At 43.4% G+C, this 25,564-nt stretch overlaps 1 protein-coding gene across 1 annotated transcript in view; it reads left to right on the top strand.

Moving 5' to 3' along the window:
- The window catches only part of LOC138515905 (alcohol dehydrogenase 1-like), a 300,767-nt gene that overhangs the window by 207,969 nt on the left and 67,234 nt on the right, over positions 1–25,564 (top strand). Inside the window, exon 7 of the mRNA XM_069630667.1 lies at positions 20,067–20,202. Within this exon, the coding sequence (XP_069486768.1) occupies positions 20,067–20,202 (136 nt within the window). The remainder of the gene's footprint in view (positions 1–20,066; positions 20,203–25,564) is intronic.

Below are 25,564 nucleotides of genomic sequence, written 5' to 3'. Positions count from 1 at the left end.
TAACAACCATTCTGATTGGCCCTCGCCGGGGCTTTAACCGGCCGGGAATCCCTCAGCCGGGATTCCACTCCTTTGTTCCCGGTGGGGGGTAGGGGACGTGGCAGCCCCTCAGTCAATGAGGAGGCTCGAAGCGGGGCCATCCCCGCTCCAGGCCTCCACACGGCTGGAGGCTGCCACCGTCCCCCGCCAGAGATCAGGTACGTTTTTGTTTTTTTTGTTTCCCTCCTCCCTCCCCTGCACACAATCCCCTGACCCGCCCACCCAACCCCAATTACCTTCGTATTTCTCCTTTTTGGGACGGAACACGCTGGGAACACTTCTGCCCCCAGCATGTCTGCTCCCGATGGCTGCCATGGAAAGGGAAAACAGACTCTGTTTTCCCTTCCTGGTGGCCATTTCCTTTGACATTTTGTTTTATTTTCTGTTCTGAAACGCTGCTGCATTTTGGAACAGAGAAAATGCTATTAGTACCCCGGTCTGGCGGGCCAGGGTACTAATAGCTATAAACCCGAGCCACAGGGGCATTATCGAGTCAGGTAATGCCCCAGGTACTTCGGAAAAGCCCTTGATTGCTCGGGCCTATAACTATGGGCCCGGGGCACTACCTGACTCAGTAATGTCCCTGCGGCTCAGGGTTTATTGCTTAAATAAATACAGTTCAAGACAAGCTGCTGTCTACTTATAATCTTTCATACTTCACAGTACACCCTCAATTCACTTCAACACCTGACAGGTACTTCATAACAATATTAACACAACCGAGGAAAATCATCAAGTAATTAAAGAGTACCTTTTACTTTGATTTATAAACATATATTCTATAACTGTACTAGGGCTATGAATGTTTTATAGGACTATATATAAATATTGTTTTTGTAATAAAAATGACAAGCACTCTGGAATGGGTTGAGTGGTATTTCCCCAAAGAAGATATCAAAAGGAGGGACAGCCAGCATATTGTTTGCATCACAAAATAATCCAGTTGTCCAATTTACATATACGCTATTACAGTTAATCATGTATATTGCATTCTTCACAATTTAGAAGAACAACATGACAATGAGGAAAATCATGTACAAGAAGGGAAGAAAGTATCACCAAATATTGACAAAAGATTAGCAAATTTATAAAATCAATTATGTTTCAATTCTAATTAAATGAAAAATCAACCTGATGAATTGGGTGCATATGTCAAAAATCATGTAATTTGAACTACTGATTTTTATTTTGCTAATTGTATCTGTGATCCATTCCCCCAACAATCACACCAAACAATACTAGAGGACATTGGTGACCAACACTTCGATTACATTTCTATCTCTCCTTACCACATTCATGTACATATACCACATATTGGTTTCCCACCTTGAATCTCATTGCCTATCTTAATTGTTTGTAATTGAAATGCTTGTAAAAAAAGCATATTTTTTTAAACCAAAATTTGATGTTTGTAAACTACATGCCCAGTCCACAGACAGAAGAAAAAACATGCGAGAACCATTCACTCAAACTATATTAACAATCACACATTTAAATTCATGATTAATCACATGTAATTAGAAAAAAACATCTTGATGTCTTCACCTGAGACACAGCTTTCATACATTTAACACTCAGTCCCCTGTACACAGTTACGATGTCTGCTGTCAACAAATCTGTTTGCAGAGGCTTCGGTGCATTAGATAACAGTTGCAAATGTCTGCGATTCATTGACACGCATTCAATTAGCTCTCAAACGGCAAAGTAGAGCCGCGCTCATACCGGCACGCCCAAGTGATGTCAATGTGGTTGCACTGATGATTACAAACAGAATTTGACATCTGCAAAGCTCTGATGCTCTGTTAATTTGTGTGCAAATGTCAACGCGAAGCTGCGGTCATGCTAACCCATAAGGGTTACGTCACTCAAGCACGCTGATGTTCGCAAACTTTGTGATACTGTAATGGACATCCACCAACGTCATAACATGACCGTGCCTGTGCACCAAGATGTCTGCAGTCTGCAGACATTTTTAAATCTTTATTCCGTGCACCCTACCAACTCTTAAAATTAAGCTTTATCCTTCCACAATTACCTCTGCCATTCATTGTTGTTCTCTGAACTTTGTACTTGTTCTGCCCTTTTCTGACCTCCAAAGTCTGCTGACAGGGAAGTGTTACAGGTCCTCCAGAAAGACCCACCCATTTCTTAAAGTCATTGTTAAATTTGACATGGAGCAGAGAAGAGGCATTTTTTGGAGCAGGAAACATGGCATCACTCAAGGCAATTCCCCACCCTCGGTAGCCACCACTACCATCATAACCATCACCTGGAGGACCTGGAGGATGGACCAGAGGCACTGCTGCAAGTGAGCCTCAAGAGGAACAGCATGAAGAGGTAAAGGTAGTACCTGGGCCGTCCAGTGGCCAGAAGTAGTGATGGATGTGGCGGTTCATCGCAACCATTGGGGAAGAGCCAAAATCTCAGACTGACCGTGTGTGCTACACTGAGGTTTGAGTCACACTCAGTCATTGCCAAAAGGCACAGTGTTCTTTCGGCACTGTTGCCATATTCACTCATTCCATCTGGCCACCCTCATAAAGGCAATTCCTTTCTCCAGGCGTCCAAGTACTTCCTATAACTCACCATCCTCTTTCACCACTGCCCATACTCGAAACACCTCAGTTGGGCAGAGGGTTCATCCTGCCACACCACAATCTATACAGGGGAACATTGACCCCTACCTTCAGAGGACAACTATCCTCGATATCTACTATGATGTGCAGATTTGCCGAGGGACCAATTCTGCAGTGCCTTCGATGTGGCGTGAAGGCACAAAAGAAAAATTGCCCCCTCCCTTAGCTCTATTGGCAGTCCCCTACATCTTACCTTCTGTATCTGTCCCCCTTGTCAGTGGCTGGTGCCCCTCCCACCACACTGCCTCCATCCCTCTCCTGCTACAGAAAACAATTCACAAAACAAAAATGAAAAAAGAATTAACAGGTTCTGTGGGTATTAAAGAAATACTGTAACCTGCCGTACACTCCCCTTCCATGCTGCCTGTGGACACGTTGAAATGTCTACTGACTAAATGATGAAAAACTGGGAATGTAAGCTATATCAACACAACTTCTTTTTTCAAATTGTTCATGTTGGCTCATATAAGAGCCTTTTCATTGTTTTAGGAGTGTGCTGTCAACGTATACACTTAAAATGTGTAGGATTATAGTTTTTCATTACATACTAGTGTTTTCACAATGGCATTTCTTTCACAAAAAATATTCACTGATCTCAGCATATTGCAAAGAAAATGCTCATTTCCAAGATTCATGAGATGTAATCCATCCCCTAAAAATGTTTACTGCATCATGTCAAATGCTCGGATCTATGTGATTTCATCAAGTTTTTTTTTTCTTTCTTCCGAGGACGAGTTGATTGAGTTCTTTTTTTAAGATACATTTCACCACAAATATATGCGGGGAGGCCCCACACAGCCCTCACCAGATCCTCTCCACTTTAATTATTACCCTAACCTATCCCCACATTTATTGCTGTGAGATTCGGTTAAAAAAGTCATCAAATTGTTCTCAATAAAATCTACCATGATGTGACCAACGTATACCAAATATTCTCATTTTAAAAAGATGAAATTCCAAAATCTTGAAGATATGCACAGACAGCTTTATTCACATTCCTACTTGCTATTTCAATTTTCAGACAAAACAGCTGAGACATTTTATACACTTGCCTTTGAATAATTTATGTAAACATAAACATGTTTTATGGAAAAAGAGTGTTCAGACATGTAACTGTATCTTTCATTGCACACTGCAAAGATATTCCAGTAACATACCCTAAACTGTTACCTCCACAAAGAACAATAATAATTTGTGGATGTTTAAAATTCACCATGTCCTCACACATAAGTTGTTTTCACTTCATATCACAAACTCCAAACCATAACACCTCCAATTTTTCAATGCCAATATTATGTGAGAAACCAAGCTGCTTTGCATACATATCAAACCAATAATCTCATAATTCTAGTGTGATCCAAACAGTCTTCTTGGAGGCCCCAGGCTTTCAGCAATGTAAACAAGAAATGAAACACTTGCTGCTCTTTTTAATCCAGTTAAACTCCACAGACAGAAGTCGTGATTGGTTGTGCCTGCCGCCATCCACTGACATCTGTAGTATCCGTGGCCACCACAGACCTCTTTCCCTGCAGGGTATGGTGATAGCGCCGGTTTGGCATCTGCGATCCATCCATGAACAACCGCATGTGTCCGTTGACAATGGGGCACAGTGAATCCTTTCTTCTCTTTTAACCCTTATGTCTGTAGCACACCCTGATTGACTGCATTCAAGCAGTCACAGAGCCATTCGTCAATCACATTCACAGACTCTCAAGGTAACCTCACTTCAGCTCAACAGTTCAGATATATCTTTCAACTCTGAAAGTGCATTTGTGCTGTGATTCAGAGCCTGTTCCATCACAAACTACTTGTCCAACTTTTTTCAGATTTCTACTTCCAGGATCTACAGCAATCAACATCACCCTCCAAGTATTTATTTTTAATTTTCAAAAGCAACATAATATACCTCCTTACTTACAATGTTACTTCAACTATACACTTTGAATGTCTGCAAAGCGTTCTTGTCTGCAGCACCCATCCTAATCTTTTAGAAGTGCCTTTAAAACAATTTCTGCTTAGATTGTCACTGCTACATATCCTACTACACATGGCTGTGCAACATTCCATCATTCAAAACAGCTCAATAAACAAGCTACCGTACAGAAAATAATGATACCTTTTAATAAATGCCATGCCTTGTCTCAAAGTTAAAAACATTCTTCATACTATAGTATCATATACCACCTTGATTATAATGTCACTTCAACTATAACATATTGTCTCTACTGCAAAACATAATTGTCTTCAGCGCTCATCCCAACTACGCAAAAAACAGTCATCTATCATACACTTCTTTAAAGTGTGTAAACTTTACCACACTCTTTTACATTTCCAGAAAAAAGAAGATTATCAAAGAAACCTACTTGACAAAGCAAGCTTTAATTTCTAAAAAAGTAAGTATATTGATGTAAAATATATGTAATTTCAATTTTGCTTACATAATTATATTGTGAATTGCACGCGTCTTCCTCCTCCCAGTACCCAATTATCATCCATGATGTTACCCCCACATTCCTGTTTCTCTTCCAATTGCACAATCACAATCACAATCAATACCATGTCATCTCCCATACATACTTCTTCCTCAAAGTACTACCCAATACTAAGCCATATCATTACCAAAGCACCCTTGTCCTGATCCCAATTCTAAATATTTGCCTATATCATTATCCCTACATCACCCATCCTCATCCCAGTACACTAATAGCAATCCAAATCATAACCTCCATATTCACCTTCCATATACTACTACTCAATAGTCATCCATATTGTTATCTCAAAATCCTTATTCCTCATTCCAGTATCCAATATTAATACATATCATTACCCACACATCCTTCCTCCTTGTGCCATTACCCAATATTAATCTCTTCCTAGAGACAAACAACTTTCAAGTACACACTTTTTTACTCCAAAAGATACAAATAATGCCTACTAAAAATCAACTCCGTAGAAAACATAGACAAGATTGGGAATGCAACAACAAGGGAAGGTCATGCACTCACTCTCCACTAAGACAATGAATAGACAGAATACAAACAAGAGAATAAGTAACTCTGCTCTTGCAAAGCAGAATCACAGTCAAAACTAACACAAGCATTACTCTTGCTTCAAAAAAGAAAAGTAATCAAGTATCTCCTAAAACAATTTCAACCGAAAATGAATCCCCAACAAATAAACCCAACATGGAAACTATATCTTCCAATGTCAAATTAATCACAATAAATCATTCTAAAAAAATCAATTTTGCAAAAAAAGAATTCATTAGAGTTTCATAAAGAATTACATAAAAAAATCGGAAAAGTCTCATTCCTTAGTTCAAAATTACCAAAGAAAACTGGTACTTAAAGCACTGATTGTCAGCATATTCAAACTAAAAAGAAAACTATTTATGTTACTTTTAAATAGAATGAAACCATTAACACAATTAATTAAAAACTACAAAGAAAACTGCAAAATATGCACAATGTCAATAGAGATAATTTGTGCAATTTCTTGCATTTAAATGGTGTCAAACAAGTAGCGCAGACTCATACTTCACTGAAGAAGCATACAGCCAACAGCAAACAAATCCAATTGCCACTATTATGACAAAATAAACTTTAATTAAAAAATCCTGCCAAATAAATCTTCAACATATCCTCCTCATGTCCAGACAGGTCATCCAGTCTACAAATGGAAATATGCAAAGTTGGGCAACCACACTGGGCTACAAGCACATTCACTAGCCTGCATGTTAGTAGCATCTTGTAAAAGCACACTTCATCACATAAAGATGTTAGAAACACACCATTATACAATGTGCAACCTTGTGCATACATTATAAAGTGATAAAAGTCCCACTCTAGAATTACAAAAACTCACTGAGTTTCCTAACTAGAACATCACAATAAGTGCTGTGAAAAATAGAAGTCATAGTGTGTAAATATTTTGAAGGAAAAGTAGAAAATACAACTAACTTACAAAATAATAACCAACAATTTTCAACCACTACCCTTCTTTCAAACACATATAAAAAACTAATATCGCAGAACTTTCTACAAAGTACAGCAATGGCAGATATGTCCTAGATGATTGAAGACAATGAGGAATCACAATGGTTCCAATTGGACTTGTATCTAACTGCAGAGAAGAAATAGAACATAACCAACCCCTTAACACTTTGCACATTGTGAAAAAATAAGTTTGATGATAACCAAATGCCATTCCAAGCAATCAATGGCACTCATAACGAGGTTGGTGGTAGGGTTGCCGCCAACCTCGTACTACCATTTCTGTCGCCTGATATTCCGGTGCCACCGGGATATCACAAGTGGCAGTGGTAACGGTTAATCCCCATTTCTTAGGACACCATGGAAATTGGGACACAGAAGAACCGGCACAGTTGCTAACGGTGCTGGTGTTTCTGTGACCCACATGCCAGTAGTGGCCTAAAAATGACCTGCCGGGGATCGGTGGCCCCTACCGATATCGTTGTAGCATGGCGGTCCGGAAATAAGTGTACCTCTAGCAATGTACCGGCAAACATTCCGGACCACCATACTTGGAATGAGACCCAATGATAATTTAGAAATATTTCCACTTCCAAATGCTCTTCAACAAATTAATTGGCATTATATATCAAACAGTACTCCCATTCCAAGCTATAATACATCTACATTCCAGGACCGCCAAATTGCATCCATCAGAATTACTTAAAGGGATATATGGGAAGGTATTATATTTACCATTACACCTCAATAAAAATGTTGAAACACTAGGAGTAGGACTGTTATATGGGTCCAGATTCAGCATTGTCAAGGGGGGCACAAGTATCATTTGCGCAAGTAACATGGTGATGTACAAATCATGTGGTGAGTGACATTGGGAGTGGTGACGTCAGTGAGCCCGGCGCAGATAGTATAGTTATAGTTTGTTAAGACACAGGAGCTGGAGCAGCGCAAGAAGTCCCATGGGGCAACAAAATGATGGAGCATGTGTAATTTGCTTAGTGATTGGGAATTTGGTGCACCATGAGCATAGTGGTATGGGTGCAAGGTGCCTTGTGGGGTATGAAGGAAGGGCAGGTTTGAGCAATATGTCAACATTAAGAAGCCATGTTTTGTAGGCCCATGTTAGGAAACCATTTTTGTAGACAGCTCACAATAAAGGTCTGCAGGTGTTTGTGTCAGCAATGTTCATTTTATGAATGTTCAGCAGAAACAGTGCACAGTAGTGTTGCAAGACTGAAGTTTCCCAGGAGAACGTAGTCCTATCAATGTTTCTCCATGAGATACTTTCAAGGCCACTGAGTTAGGCACCTGGGTGCCCGAGGAGAATTGGCAGAGAAATAGGAATCAAATACAGTTAAGTCCTTGCTGATGTCCACGGGGCACATCATTGGTCAGACTCAATGAGAAGGTCTCGCCTTGTGCCATCTCAGATGCCATGTACAATCAGTACCCAGCAGGGTATTCACTTGTATATTGAACAGTGCCCACTAATGACCATTCAATATTTTCTGACCGATCAGCACAATAACGTGATTGTGCGGCAGTGTGGGAAAGTTTTGTGACATCACAAGGGGTCTCCATTTGATTTTGTTCCAATACATGTTTTATCCAATAAGGGTGCCATAAGGTAAAGCGCAAAATAGGAGTCTAATGTAATTACACCAATCAGCTGTTGTGACCTTCCACAAATATTTAACTAAAATGTCGTATGTAATTCTGTAATTTGTGTAGAAAAAGTCCAGCCACAATGGCCGATGTCCAGAGCTCATTTCATTCAGTTCAGTTACACTGGGCTGTCTGAACCGTATCTCCCAGCTCTTTCGTTTCAATAAACCTGCGTTACTTCTTGCTTGGTGTACGCTCCTGTTTGGATGACTTTTTCTTCCCTGGGATTACTTTTGACAGGGGTCGCCTGGTGCATTGTGGAGGCCCCATCGAGATCCTCAATTCCCAGAGCGAGCTGAGGGTATTCTTGTCATACTCCTGAGGAGTACAGCGCAGGCAGGCTGAGACAATGGGCCTCATTACAGCCCAGGCGTTGGACCATGGTCCTAGTAGCACCATGGTCCATGCCGGTAACTTACCGACTCCGCCATGGCGGAATGGGGAATTACCACCCCATTCCGAGGTTGGCGGGCGGTAATTCCCCATGCTGCCATGGCCCTTCCCCATTCCCATTTTTGGCCCATAGGGCTCAATGGAAATGGGGAAGGCGCTAATTACGGCACCGTAAATTACGGTGCCGTAATTGGCTCCTAGGTACCTTTGCGGGTTGGTTTTTTAACGCCTGCTAAAAGCAGGCGTTAAAGTGCAACCCGCAAAGGGACCTCGTAATCAGGCGTTAAGGGTTTAACGGCGCCAACACCTTTTACGGCGCCGTTAACCCCTTAACGCCTGGGTTGTAATGAGGCCCAATATCAAAGTGCACTGATGAGGAGGTCCTGCAGACACCAAGTTCACAAAGTTCTACCTGGTCCTGAGCACTGCCTGTGCTCAAAGGGAGGTGTAGGTTGTGGGGAAAGAATCAGCATTGAGAGGACTCGAAGATATCTAGAGCATGTGGTTGTACCCTTGCATGAACACGAAGCACTGTTCATCCACGCACGCTGTGCTGCTTTTATGGTGTATCGGACACATCCTACAGGGGAGGGGGGCGATCGTCCGTGGTAGTCATAGATATTAGTTACACCCCTCCAGTAGGGAGAGTGTGTGTGGCAGACACCTCTATAGTAGAATAGATGATTGCATAGACAGTGGCTGACTTCCATTAGATGGAGTGGTGCGTAGTGCAGGCGATTGTAAAGTTGCATAATTTTTTCTTTTTATTATGGGGCTCGAGATAAGTGATGTCAGTGCTGGTTATTGATGAAAAGCGCATTTAGTAGATTAGAGATATTATGCTACATTTTGTTGGTTGAAGTAGAAGGGCTGGAATTAGATTTTTGTTGTAAAAAATAGTGCTTTCTGATGTTGTAAGTAGTTTGGTGGCCCAAGGAGGAGGGGCCAGGTAGTTGTATAGTAAAATAGATTTGTCTGTAAAAAGAATTGTGCAGGCCTGGGAGAGGGCCAGAGAGTTGTGTTCAAAATAATGTTGTAGGTCTGGGGAGCGGGCAGTGAGTTTTGTTTTGTGTGATTGAGGTTGGATTGAAGGTGTGGATGTTAGGAGTGATGGAATGGGTATGAGGGAAGTGGGAAGTATAGTGCTTGTTTGTAAGAATGGGTGTTGATTGAGTATTAATGAATACTTTTTGTTAAAAATTTGGCAGGCATTCACGACTGTTGTAGATAAATCGGAGTGGACACAAGGGGGAAACATTTGGTTGATTGGGATTATGGAAACACGCCTGGAGCATCTATGTGCCGCAAAATTGCTCCAATATCGTGATCAAATTGTTAAATATAATTTTCAATGCGTGCAGGACAAAGCAGTACAGTGTTTTCGAAAGCGGCCATGACAAAGAACGTTCGATAGCGATATAATAGAAAATATGTTCACATATTTATTGGCGACAGATTAATGTTCCAAATTGAAGAGTTGACAAAACACATTAGGCATATAGAAGTTATATGAAGAGAAAAAAGAGGAACTCACCAAAGAGGCATGGAAACGTAGTGACACAGCAGTGGCGCCCTCTGCTCCACCTCCTCCGTACGGGCTGCACCCTACGCTGAAGCCTGCAGCAGGTTATATGAACCCACAACGGGTGTCCCCAAGTAGTGACAAGATAAGACTATGGAGGGAAAACCCAAAGACTAAGACCACTATTACTGAGAAAACAGTAGCAAGTAACAAGAAATACTTAGCTGACATATAAAAAGTGTGCAGCAGCAGCTAGACACCGTGTTGAATGCACCAGAGGTTGAGATAGAGAGGGCAGTCTGAAAAAAGGAGGAGGAGCGAGGGTCGGTGGGAATGCCAGGTACCTGTCCACAAAAAGTATGTTTACATTAAATAAAAAAGACCCTGGAGGAGGTTCAGGAGGTCTCTGTGGGGTCCGAAAGGGACCCGGAGGATACTGACGAAGGCAGAGGAGCAGGGAGTGAGAAAGGGAGGATGTGGGACAAAGGGGAATGGGACAAGGAAAAGAAAAGGAAAGGAAGGAAGACAGATGGAAGAGGAGAGAAAGAGAGTGAGAAAAGGAGAAAGAGAGAGAGAATGGGAGGGCAGATGGACTGGTCCCAGACCCTCTGAAATAGTGCAGGAAGGATGGCTGTAGCCAGCACTGAAAAAGGCAGGGCTGCCCCGGCACCAGGACATGGCTGCCCCTGTTACAGAAGGGCAGGGGAGGAACACAGTACATACCATGGCAGAGCATGGAGAGAGAAAATGTTATGTATAGCTTGCCATCCCTCGTGGTGTGGGCAGACAAATGGATATATACTCTCAAGAAAGAGACAGTAAGGATTACCCTCTCAATCAGCGATATGAAGAGGCTATTAGCAGCCTTATTGGGTGAGCAAGGGGACACAATATGGGAACAGGCAGGATATGACAGAGTTAAATTGAGTAGTAACATTCACAATGGTGCACCCATTAATAACTACCATGCACATGTGTGGACAGTATTGAGGACTATGTACCCAGACACATAAGACAAGTAGGCCATTTTGGCACACAAAATGAAACCTGACGATGACCAGCAGAGTATATACAACATATACAGGAGATGTGGACATTAGAGACACGACAGTCATGGGACGTGAACATACCAATATTTTATCACATAATACTCAGGGGTCTCCCCACGGATGTGCAAGCCTCCTTAGAAAAGGTAGTTGGGATTGAAGCAAAGGGGTGGCTAGGGATACAGATCAACATTGTACACTTTGTAAGAGGAAACAGGAAAGAGAGAAAGACACGGTAGATAATGCAGCCAAGGCAGAGGCAAAAATAGTGCAAAAGAAATTAGCAAAAATATCTATGGAAGTGGCTGTACTTACAAGCAGTGGTGCGGGGCAGATTGAAGCAGCTCTCACCCAACAAGGAGGGTTTCCCAGGGGGCATGTCCCATGGAGGAGTATACCCAATGAAAGGAGGAGGGCTCCAGCAGCAGGGAGGGTGTCTCCGACAGGTGGCATACCAGACACAAGGGTACAACAAGAGGGGTATTTCCTGCAAAGGGGATCACATCAACAGGGCAGAGGGTATTTACAGTGAAGGAGGGGGCATGAATATGGAGGAGCAGGACCCAGTTTTGGAGGACAATGATTCATGTGTGGGCAAAGGGGGCACTTTTCATGGATGTGCCAACATGAACAACAGCAGCAGTATGTCCAAGGCTGGCAAGGGTGGTCTCATGCATATGTGCAACCCATGCAGCAACAGTTCCTCCATCCACAGCCCTTGAAACAACAGGTACAACCCATGCAGCTAAAGTTCCAACTACAGCAGTTGCCCTTCACACATGCAGCCCAACCTGCAGGACCAGGGGTTGTTCAGACCCCACAGACAAACACTCAGCAGCAAGCAGCAGTACAAAAGAAGGCCTTATAGGTTGAAGCACAAATATGTATACAGGGGAACAGCATATTGTTAGCCCAGAGCACAGTACCACACTATACGGGGGTGACCGTACTAGGTGGTAACCTATACCCATTTCCAGGACAAGGCCCAAATACCCAATAGGCCAGCCAACAGAGGACATGTGTGTGCCCAACACTTTCGATAAATGAAGACTCTGAAAAGGAACCCGATGTAGCAGTAAAGATTTGACCAAAACATTTCTCATTTTTGGTCTACACGTGAGCAACCAAATCATGCATTAAGGAGGGTGTCTTTCCCTTGTCGGACAAAGTAATGGACACACAGGGATTTTCTTTGGCTGTTGCAATGGTTCCCATTACTGAAGACTTGCCACTCACATAGGCACACAGAAAATATTAGTGCCCCTATTTTATTAAAAAGACACACCCTTCAACATATTAGAGAGACTTAATGAGCAAATTAAACATGACAATTTCATTCTCGGAGAAGGGCATTGAATGCACAACGCCCAGAATTTTCTCTGAGCAGATTGCAGCAATCATAAAAGCATTTTGCGCACACATCTCCCTGCGCGGTTCACTGCGTCAACCCAAGCTATTTCTTAATGGGGTACAAGTATTGCTAAGGTGGGAGGGGGAGGGGCCGACAGCCATGTGAGGAGGAAGCAATCTCTTGAAGCTCCTGCCGATGTGACCACAAAAGTTAAGTTTTCCACACTAAAGAACCCAAAATCAACGGGAAACAGAGGTGCAGCTGCATTAAATACCCGTCAAGTGAAGGGTCAGAGGAGAAGCATCAAGATATCACTCTCAGCAGTTTCCCCCAAGAGACGGAGTGCAGAGATAGCAATGGGGAATAGAAAATGGCGACGGCGGACTGAGGCAAGCAGAGAGAGGAGGGTGCTGGAGAGTCACCGCGGAAACGACTGACTGCAAACCATAACTAACAGCAGATAGGACCTGGTTGGGAATCAGCCGCAGCAAATAAGTACCCCAGTGTAAGAAAGCTGTCGCAGGGTTCAGTGACATGTGCTGAGGAACAAAGGACCTGGCGAGCAGCACACGAAGCAGCATGACCGAGCCGGTACCAAAGTCGTACATGTGGAGCTGGATGAGGTCACACCAGGAAGCACGCATGGAATAGCCCAGCAGAAGCTCCGAGTGACATGCGGGCTGAACAGAAACAGCAATACGCAGCTGTCTGCATCGGGTAAGATCAGGCTGTGGAGGTGAGGAACAGATGGATTCCCCCCGGCGATGATTGAGGCGGCCCCAAAACGAGTCCGCACATGAGTCCTGGATGTTCCGGAGTAAACAATAAGGAGTGGAGGGAGGGGGAGCCCAGTGCAAGAGTTACAAACAAATCCAGAAGGGAACAGGGCACCCCCCACCCTTAAGATATCAGGAAGCACCAACGGAGGAGGCAGACTGGCAAAATAAGGTACAGAACACCACAAGGAGGGCTGCGAAATCCACCCCCTTGGATAATAGCGGGGCGAGAGAGCAAGGGAGAAGGCACTGTACACAGAAGTAGGAGCGCACCAAACGGGCTGAGACATGGCTCCCAAACAGAGCCCACGGGGTGTTGAAACACAACAGCACAGTGAAATGTGCGCACAAACATCAGCTCCTCCAGGGCAATACCTTCCGGGGCTAGGGACACCTCACGATACGGGGGTTGATATGAATAAAAAGAAGGAGAAAATGAGCATGCAATCCTAGGCATGCACATCATTGAGCTGGAGCCACTGTGAGGACAGAGGGGGGCTCAAACAAGCTGAACAGAGCACAGGACGTGGACCCCACATGAAGAGATCAGGGAAGAGACACTGCAGCGCGAGGTCATACTTGGACCCACTAACACCAGGTAGGGGGCAACAACCACCCCATGCACATGGTGGTGATGGAATACCGGAAGCCAATGTGCAGCCTGTGCTGAGAAGAGGCAGCAAGGCCAAACTTCCACATCAGGAAAGCCCCATGATTGAGTCATAGGAGAGCAAATTGAAGGATAGAGCGTAGAGACACTGGGGAACGCCTACACAGGTTGGGTGAAGACCAGGCTGAAATAGCAACTGCTCTGATACTTTTCTGCAAAAGGAGCCATGCAATGGGAAGGGGAACACATACAGGGTACGCATTAGTACTAAAGGCACTCTTTTGAATAAAGGCCAATGTGTGCCACGGGGCAGACTTGGGGAGGATCCACGCTGTCGTAGCCCTGTCTGACAAGTTACATCAAGTGAATCAGTGGCAAAGGGCAGGGACCACTCAGCAGGTCACTATAGAGATCCAAGGACTTACAAAAAACAGACCGCAAAACAATGGTTGCCTAGAACAATAAGTCAAAGCAGAAGCAATCCACAATGGAAACCTTTACAAAATGCTCAACCAGTCTCAGGAGGGGGATAGCAGAGCCAAAGCTAAGCAGCAGATAACCCCCCCCCCAGCGAAAGTAGCAGAGGTGAACAATCAGCAGCTACTAGAGGCCATTGTGGTGCTATAAACCACACTAGAAAATACGATAGATGCAGTGATCATTGATGTGGAACTACTGCGGCAAGATGTACGTGCCATAGAAGAGCGCACAGGGAAGCTGGAGCAGCAGGTCAAGGAAAACAAGGAAGTAAGGGCGAGAATGACCAATGAGGTGGATATCCTCCAGCAGAAGGTCAAGCTGCTTGAAGATAGGGCAGAGGAGGCGGTAGGCAGGGGCCGCAGAAACAACATTGCCGGAAGGAGCTGAAGGGACGGATCCCACCACCTACATAGAAGACATGTTGATACAAGAAATAGGGGCTGGTGAACTTGCTCAAGGGTTCACAATTGAAAGAGTACATCTTGCCCTGGTCAGACGGCCACAGCCAGGGGCACCACCAAGACCTGTGATTGCTAAGGTACAAAACTACAGAGACCGGGAGAAGATCCTGGCCTTCTCCAGGGCAGTTGGGATGATACAGAGGGCATCAGCGAATATCTCGATATACCCTGACTACACCTTTCAAGTCCAGAGGAGAAGAGCCCAATTCATCACAACGAAGAACAGACTCAAGAAGACGGGCCTGAGCTATATGCTACTGTACCCGGCAAAACTGAAGGTGATACATAAAGACAAGGTCCTCTTTTTCGAGACCCCGGCTGAAACACAGGAGTGGATGGACATGGTCCAGATACCAGAGGCTCCTGACCTTAGATGACTAAGTGAAGAGGGAAGTTCAAGGAGCTATCAACTTTTGAAATATGGACTATGATGATGTATATAATAGAGTGATGTTGGTGTTGAGTTATACAACACTAGGAGCAGAGGGTAAATACGAAGGATGAGATATGTTTGTAAATTGCAGGAGCAGAACAGAGAACAACAGAATGCCAGTAGAGGGAACGCCAAAGCGGACCCAATACACCCCACAGAAGTAGTTTTTGGGCTATTTGTAGTGCCCGCCCATAGGGCACCATGAGACTAGTCTACTGATTAGGTCGAATGGAGCGGAAACGGGAAAGTCCTAGCATGCGTAGCAGAGCTGGACGAGTTTGGTTTGGGGTTTCTGTGGAGTGGGGTTAGGCGGTGGGTGGAGGGTCAGTAGAAAAAAGCCTGCAATGTATGTTTACACCTTGCATTGAACTCTTATTGAGGTTGGCAATAGGATGGAGACCACATTGATACCCCAGAAACAGTTTGATGATGGCTGGTACGGTTAGAGTCATGACATGGAATGTCAGAGGGCTTAATGTTTATGTGAAACGGAGGAGGGTGTATACATATATCAAAAGGAATAAGGTTGGAAGAGCACTGTTACAGGAAACGCACTTAGACGTGCAAAAACAGAAGAACCTAGCACAGTGTGGGGAGGAGTATTGGTAGGCTCCACGTACTCTACCTATGCAAGAGGAGTCCTTATCTGGACCCCACTATTCCACTTAAAGTGTTGGCACCAAAGTCAGACAATGAGGGTAGGATGGTAATGTAATATGGGGTCATTGAAAACCGGGAGGTTTGTATTGTGATTACTTATGCCCCAAACCATGATGCAACAGCATTTTTTAGATCACTGTACACAAGGCTGGGACCCTACATGGATGGCACATTGATCTGGGGTGGAGATTTTAACTGTACGCTTGACCTGACCTTGGACAGGTCAGACGCAAAACACAGACGGCCGTTTCCCCTGGCTAAGATACTAAACTCACTATTGAAACACTTCCAACTTGTAGACCTATGGAGAGAAAAGCATGGGGAGTAAAGGAAATACTCTCACTATTCGGCCCGCACAAAGTATACACTAGAATAGACTACCTGTACACTGGGTTGGACAATTAAATGTACTTTACTGAATTGGAGTAGCTAGCCAGGGTCTTGTTGGATCACTCCCCATTGGTGGCGAGGCGGACGGTGGCAGCTCCGAGGCCAACAAGAGAGACTCCAGCAGTAGAGCATGAGAACAAGCATTTATCAGTGAAGAGGCAGCAAGAAAGAGGAAACTACCAGGGCAGTGAAGAGATGGCAACAGAGGATAATCAAGAAAGAGGAAACTACCAGGGCAGCGAAGAGATAGCAACAGAGATTCAGCAAGAAAGAAGAAAGAAACAACCAGTGCAGTGAAGAGATAGCAACAGAGGTTCAGCAAGACAGAGGAAACTACCAGGGCAGTTAAGCGATAGCAACAGAGGTTCAGCAAGAAAGAGGAAACTACCAGGGCAGTGAAGAGAAAGCAACAGAGGTTCATGCAAAAACAGAGATGCAGCTACACTGAAGGATATAGTGGCAGACAGATTACGAAAAGAACTAGCAAGAGATAGTATCATGGAGGGAGATTGTCCCAAACGTAGGAAGTAAAAGTGAATTCATTGTAAAACAATATGGCAAGATACAGAGGAACTAATGCACAAGCCAGGAGTGTGTGGTGTATTCATCTGTGCATGTGTGTTGCAGTTTGTAAATAAGATCAAGTTACACAATTTTCCGAGCACTCTGTAGTGATTAGTCTGACAAGATGCATCTCTCAATGTTAAATTATTACATACGTTCAATCTGTGTTTCTAATGTGCTTTTGCTGATAGTTTTTTTTGTTATCTTGTCCATTACACATACACTATGACAAGAAGGCATTCATGACATTTCATTTTAGTAACTTCTGGGTGAGGTGAATATCTACTGGATAGAGGAAAAGCCCTGAAACCCAGGAGCTACTTTCAGCTCCTGCACCAGGAATACCAATTCTGACCCCAGCACTTATAAGGCCCAATGAGGCCGAAATGGTATCCAGTTAAATTTTCGTAAACACATTTTTGAAATGCCATTTTTTTAAATAAAAAATGCCGGAAAAAGAATTCCGAAAGTAATCCCTTCTATCCTCCCAACTCTAAATGCACTGCCAGATAATCTAGACCCTAGCACACTAGTCTATGAATATAATAAAATCATGCTTTCTACAATGGATACAATTGCCCCACTTAAACTCAGAACAAGTAAGCCTTAAGCCCATTTGAATAAATTGTTCACGCCACAATTTAAAGACCTGCGCCTTATGAAAAGAAAATGCGGAACCATCTTGAGACTATGCGCATCTAATGAGAACAAAGTAAATTCAACCTCCATCTCTCTGCATTCCAAAAACGAAGTCTGCCTGGCAAAACAGAACTCCTATCTAGTACGTATCGCCAAATCTAATTCCAGCATGAAGGAACTCTTCTCCATACTGAAAGAATTGGAGTCACCTATAGCCACACCATTTATATGCACCAAGGATAAGACCTGTTGCGCAGACATCCAACATGCGCTAGCAAATAAAATAAATATGCTCCAAAATAAAATACAGCAAAAAAAAGACACTCTGAACCTACAGCACCTGTCTAATATCCTGCCGCCTAGTGATACACCCACTACCCAGACAAACAAATTTCACTCCACCAAAACTTCTACCTTCGAGGTAGAGAAAATCATCCTATCGCTTAAACCTTCCAACTGTAAAGGCGATATCTGCCCAGCACAGTTAATAAAAGACGCTGCCAGAGACCTATCACCATATATTTCTAAACTGATCAATGCTTCCTTCTCCTCAGGTATTATTCCTGCCAACTTAAAACAATGATCTCCAGACTTGATTACTGCAATGCCCTCTACAGTGGTGCTAACAAAGCTACCATCCAGAGGCTACAAACTCTACAAAATAACGGAATTAAGAGCTGCGCTTGGCATAAACAAAAGAGTACATATCTCCTCCATTAGACGCCAACACAAATGGCTCTCCACCGACAATAAAATACAGCTAAAATTGATCTCCTTGACCCATAAAGCCTTAATCAATGCTGCACCTAGCTACATTATGGATAAACTAAACAGAAGGACATCCACCAGACCGACCAGAGCCGGCAACGCCAATTGTCTAGTAGTACCAAGATTCAGACTTACCATGATTGGTGGTAACAGTTTGCCTGTGAAGGCGGCCAAACTCTGGAACTCCTTGCCCAATATCTTGAGAGTAGACCAACCCTACCCACACCTTAGAAAGAACTTTATTAAATACATTAACTCTACGGACCACTAGTCACTTGTCACCTGTTATCCACGTTGCTTTGCCCCCCTGTCCCACTTACCTCAACTGTATATAACCTGTATTTTGGGAATTGTAATTGTAATTGAACAACGCTATACTGCGTTGCAATGATATTTGTAATGTAACCTGCGTTCCTGTTTACTTTTCTGTAACTTGCACAAATCTGTAACTTATAAGCTTTGCACCTTCTTATTGCTGCACCCTGTTACCTTCAGGTCTGGTGCGCATTAGAAATAAATAAACAAACAAACAAATGTAATTCGGCAGGTGTCATACAGCGAGATCATTGGCATGCTTTCTGCACAATCATTTCCGGCCAGTGAATGTAATCTCTTGATTCCATCAAATGTTTTCTCTCCCTATTATTCCCTCCTAAGCAGTTAAAAAAAAGACGTGACCCTGAGTTACAGCCACTGAATGATCATACCTGCCTACCTCCAACCAGCTCTGGAATTTTCTAAATAATTACCAATCTATCATAATCAATTTTCCCGTTCTCGGTCTACATATCGCAACCAGGTTTGTGATGTCCAGACCACCAAGAGGAGGCAGCCGCAGGCTGAAGCCCACAGCGGGTAAGTGGGCGGGGGTCAGGAGTGGGTGGAGGGCAGTGGTTGGGTGCTGCACAGTAGAGGAGGAGGGCATTGATGGGGTGGGGACCCCCACGAATTTGACCAGCAGAGGGAAGAGGATAAAAAAACGGCTAGGAATATGCAAGGACAGCCTTTCTGTAACTGCTCTTTAGTCCCCAAACCATTTTTCTATCTATCCCTCAACACAATCCTATTCCAATCTTCTACCACTTGCTACACTTAATCTTATTATAATGCTCTATGTCTCCATCACTCAAATAAATCAAGCCTAATTTTCAATGGTCTAAAACCCCTTCAACTATTACATTAATCCTGTTTACAAGACGGTTGATAATCTCCAATTGCGAATAATGTATGTAATCAGTGAGGCTGAACTCACCTGTTCAACCGTGCCTGAATCTTTAACCATGCCTGAATCTTTAACCATGCCTGAATCTTCAAACCATGCTTGAATCTCAAAGGAAGTTGAAGAAAGTTCGGTCCAGCTGAATCAGTGAGAATTTTGTTGATTTAGAGTTTATCCAAATAATTTCACTCAGGATTACCGTACCAAAGAATGTCCTTAGTATAACAAAGCTTCCCACTTACAACACATGTGCTAACAGAAATGTGAACCTAAATACACTATTAATATGGTGGCAAAAGGTGAAAACGTTGTTATGTTTGTTATTTTTCCATACAGTTTCATGCTTACATACCAAATTATATCTTTTCCTAATGTATCAATGAGGAGGCCCCACAGCCCATTTCCTTTTTTTCCCTTTGCAGCATTCTGCCCTGCTGTCATGCCAGCCTGGACATGGCACCTGCATGATTGTTGGAGTAGCTCCTAAAGGTTCCCGGATGTCAATTGACCCTTTGCTGATTCTCACAGGGCGTACCATGAAGGGAGCACTTTTAGGAGGTACATTTTGATTAGTTACGGTTCTAAAGTGGTCTACAGTCTGCATGAATTTTTCAATTTCATATTAGAATACACTCAATTATTCTGCAAAATCTCATGGACGTCATATTATGGCAGATTATTTAATTTGGGCTATGACAAGTTATAATGAACTTGACAGCAACATTTGTATGTAGCATAATTTATTATCACCGAAACATCCATCTCATCAACAGATCTCACCTCTATTTGGTTCCAAATTATCTCCAATAAACAGTCGATATAATTGTGAGAGACAATATTGGGCCTCATTACAAGTTTGGCGATAACCCGCCGGCGCCAGTGTTTCAGTGAAAACCATGCTGGTAGGTAGTTCAGCGACCACTACTGGCATACTTATAGTTTTGGGGTCCATAAAGGGTGCTGGTAAGTTGCTACCAGCACCTTTATTTCCAGACTACCAAATTCTTAATGAGGCCCATAATGTCTTTCATTTCACCACTAGGTTTCTCTGTGTCATTCTGCAGGAATCAAAGTGCCTGCACCTGGTGTGTCCTATCCACAAGGCACCTGTGTGCATTGTACTCACACATACAAGCTGTTGGAAAAGGATTTGGAGCACTGACCAGTGCAAAGCAAGCTGCCAAAGGTGCTGAGTTTGAGCCCTATTACCAATGCTCTGCTTTTTATTGTTTTCATTTCAGCCATTTATCAGAAAGACCAGTTAAAGGAATGGTTCGGTCCAAATTTTTTATTGCCTCTACGGGTCGGCCATGTGTTTTTAAGCCTAAATCGCTCGATTTTAGAAAAATTTCATATGGACCTTACCCGAGTTTTCGTCCATTAAACGCACGCGAAAGCAGGCATCAGGGAGCCGCCATTTTGTGATAATTCTATCATTTCCCCCATCGCCCTGGCTGACCTGCTTTTGTGGCACTAAATCATATCCCCCGCCCCGGAGCCTGTCATCAGCAGACGCGTACCGCCCATTTCACAACGCCAAAGCACGTCTCGTGTCAACATTCGCTGCGCTTCAGCTAATGTCGTGTCGCCATGGAAATGGCAGGACGCCTCTTTCCTCAATAAGTATAAACAGACCGTTTCACAACACACAGCAGCAGATTTTCGATTCCATTCCTCTCTCTGTGTTACTTTGAGTATTCGGTGACTCGTTTCTGTGCTCTGGTCAGCTACCTTTGTTGCTAGTAGCCCGTGTGAACAGATACCAGTACCACCGCTATAAATTATTTTAGTTTGTTTAACACACAATGGCTACAATAATTCCCTACATGTACGAGCCTGAGTATACCAAGGAGGAACTACTGGAAAGGGAAACATGCGAAAACGATGGGGCTTCGGACGGCAGTTGGGAGGATGATTCAACAGCTGAAGAGCCTGGACCTAATCACATGGACAGTGTTTCCACCTGGTGCACATGCAATCGGCGCGAGCTAATGCCAACTGAGGACGAGAATTGCTGCTGTTATGAAAACCCTGGATGCGTGGCCTACATTTCGGAAGGCGAGCCATGACCGCAATGCATCACCGAGCTGCCAATCTTCAGGGCAGCCTGCCTTACACGGTCCGTGTTGAGGATAATGATGGTGCTTATGCACGAACTTCGTGCAACTGTTAGTCTTCGTAATCCGAGTAACGAGTAAGTATACTCTGCTTGTCATGCCACTCCTATTTTATGGTCTTCTACTATATCCAAAATTACATATACATATCATTGTAACGCATGAAACTCGTTCAATAGTGTGAGTGACAGCGGTCAGTTCAGGGGATTTTCTCTCGCTGTGCTACAACCTGACCTGGACAATGTTTAAAGTCTTGTATTTTTGTGTCATCAAAATAAGATACAAAATAAAACACCACATATATTTTAACAACGGTTGTTTTGATTTTTTAAATGAATCAAGTGTGTCTCCATTCAAGGATGGACGACAGACATCTCTGCTCCGAATGGGTGAAGGTCAGCTCGCTGTGAAGCAGGGTGGTCACTATCTAAGCTAACATAATATATTATCAATAATGCATGCACTAAATAGCACTTGTTCAAAGTCTTTCAGTCGGTTATGTCTCTATAAAAGTCACACATATATCTATACTATCAATTAACATTGGATTATACAGGCCTTAGGTTAAGGGTCTTGACCACTATAATACACTGTTTGAAGTGTGGGTCTGTGCTCACAAGAATCTCCGGTATGTGGTATTTGTTATTGATAGGCAACGATATACTGCAGTAGGGGCCTAATGTTAGTTGGGGATCTGCTAGATGGGCATCATGGCGTGGTCAGTGGTCTGGCACATGAAGAGAATACCTTGCAGGGACACAGGGTCAGGATGGCAGTAAGTTTCCACTGGCGAGGGTGCGTGGGCAAGGACACGTTTGTGGAGATGAACGAGCGATGTGCTTAGTTCAGGCTGGTTCACATGCAGGACAGTGATCTCAGAGGAAGAGTGATGTGTTACATTTGTTAGCTGTTGCAAATACCTCTGGAGTTTTCCAGTCAGAGTGGGAACGAGGGTGGGGGCCATGTGCTCTGCGCAGTGAGGCCTGGTCACCAAGATGGAGTGGAAAGGGGGTACAAAAATGCATGCCCTGTGTCCTGCTCAGTGGTCCCATCTACGCGAATGTCAACCAAAGTTAACATCACATAAGGGCAAGGGGCAAACCCACTGCTGGAGGCACTTTGTCCGAGTTTCTACTGAGAAGTAAAGGATGAGAGGGGCCTGATGGCCCCTCGCTCCCACACACTTGCCTGCATGCCCCAGGCACATCCATCCCACCCCCCTCTATCAAAGGCGCACCCGGGGATGAGCGCTGGCATGGGGGGCTGTCACAGGCGCAAACGGCCAAGGTGCCAAACAGCATGTAGACTTCAAAAGGTATCCCACGCCTAGGGGCCATCGCTCACATGGCCTCCTCAGACCCGTGTCTCCAGGCAGGCCTCCCCTTAGGCAGGCCACCCCCCTGCAATCCACATAATACCACGACATACACACGTCATTCATTCACAAACACACCCCTGTTTCTAATACTTTATAAACCACTTGATATGTCTCATGAGAACATCTTTGTGCTTTGCAAGTCAACTCCTGAACCTTCTACCTGAGAAGCACTGAGATCTATGCTAATCTGCTCGTCGTCGTGCTATCTATGACCGCTTCGAGCAAACTCGTCAGTGTGCTACCTGTGGCCATCTACCTGTTCTCCAGCAACATACTGCTCGGCCTGCTGAATCCAACTGTTTGTTGGTCAAGGTAAGGCCATGTATCCTAGTCATATTTCGGTCATTTTTACATTTCTATCTATTTGCGATTACATTACCCAAAAGAGCCATGTTCATTGGTCTCATTGCTATTGACTTGAGTTTCAATTGTTATGCTATCAATAGATCTATTTATTTTCATCTGTGTCAATTGTCATCGAATTGCATCCTTCGGGGGTCCAGTCTATAATGCAAGCATGTTTCCTTTTCGTGCAAGACAGAACATCCAAGGGACGAGTCACATGTTCAGAATTTAGTCACATAATTAAAAACATTTCTGTAATTTATGCAAATACTAAGCCGCACATGATAAACTGGTATAGTTCCGGCGATCAAAACAAACCTTGCATTGAGCATGGTATGGTTCATTTACTTTTTTATGACATTTTTATTCATCAAGGTTTTATAATAATCTTGATATTTACTTTTCAGAATTTTCAACAATGCCTGCCTGTTCGATTAGCGGTTGCCCTTCGAAGACCCATGCTAAATCTGAAGGCACTACAATGCATGTATTCCCGAAAACTGTTGATCGAATAAGAGAATGGGTCAGACATTGCGGATATCCACTGGATGAGCTGGAAAGTAGAGTCAAACAAGTCTTAGAGGACAAGAGGGGTGATCGATACCGCATCTGCTTCCGGCACTTTTCCTCGAACATGTATGCCACATCTTGGGTATCAAAGAAGAATAAACAGCGAACGACACAAAAATTGCTCGCAAACGCTATTCCAACTCTATTCGTCCACATTCTGCCACTGGTGAGTCAAGTGTCCGGATTTAGCTTTAGGCCTTGCAGTAGTGTGTAGGTAGCCGAATGGATTGATATTTTAGGTGTTGTGTCCCTTGTAATACTCCCTTGTAATATTTTCGATATTGATATGAGTGTATAGCTTTTTGAATAATGACATTTATCAATAAATTATTTTTCGATTTTATAACCCCCAAAGGAAATCTATATATGGTCACAGGTAACTGTGCTATATTGCGCATTTTCAATAGCATTACTCTCAAGTATTCTGTCTCCTTACATGGCAATTTTAAATATTGGCATTTCATTATCAAGCAATAATTTACCTTTACAACTTCTTGACTATCCCTTGAATCTGAAGCAAGAACATTCTACTTCCGTGACGTGCTCGCACTTATCAACCACTTCTAGCGCGTATCAGGTAATCATACTTGGCTATTCCGCTACAGACTTGTTTTATGCATGTCAAATAATAGTTTTTATGTATCGTGTGATTATTTTACAAATTGTTTGGTTAGTGGATTCCAATAGATATACACCTTAGTTGTCGTCCCCTGGTGTTTGTTTTCAGTTATAATTAGTGTTATCCATACTAATGCAAGTACTGTCTTTCAGGGAGATGCTGAAGCGTCCACCACATTGACAACAGCCCTAGATGTTCTTCAGCAGCACGAGGTATGGATACTGACAGCTCCATCGACCGTGATCATCAGGACTGGAACACTTGTCATTTGATTGTTCTACACCATGTTTCATTTATGGTTAGCCATTGATATGTACCTGTGCGGTCGACCCCAAGTGTGTGTTGTGTTTTCAATATTGTAATCCTTACTAATGCAAATACTATGTTTCAGGCATTTGTTGAAGCGTCAACCCACGCACTTGATGCGGAGCCTGACATTCAAGTAATTCCAGGGGAAGCGGGACCATGCGGATACGAATCGGCACAACTGCTTTCGGAAGTGCGCACCACATTGACAACAGCCCTAGATATTCTTCAGCAGCACGAGGTATGGATACTGACAGCTCCATCGAGCGTGATCATATAACGTGATTCCATTTGCTATACTTTCTTCCCTATTAACGCAAGTACTGTGTTTCAGGGAGACGATGGAGCTTCCACTACAATCACAAGATCCCATTTAGATGATGCAGATGTAAAGAAATCGGAGAAATAAGTTGATTAAATCTGATTATATTTAAATATTCCTTGATTCTTTTAGACAATGCAACATTTGTGGTTATATCTTTATATGTACCTGTGCCGTCGACCCCAAGTGTGTGTTATGTTTACAATATTGAAAACCAAACTAACACAAGTACTGTGTTTCAAGGAGTTGCTGATGCCTCCTCT

This window comes from Ambystoma mexicanum, chromosome 6q (genome assembly GCF_040938575.1).
Source record: "Ambystoma mexicanum isolate Mex_15411 chromosome 6q, UKY_AmexF1_1, whole genome shotgun sequence".
Lineage (NCBI taxonomy): Eukaryota > Metazoa > Chordata > Amphibia > Caudata > Ambystomatidae > Ambystoma > Ambystoma mexicanum.
Note: the sequence above shows the minus strand (reverse complement) of the source record. Positions and strands in the feature narration are given on the sequence as shown.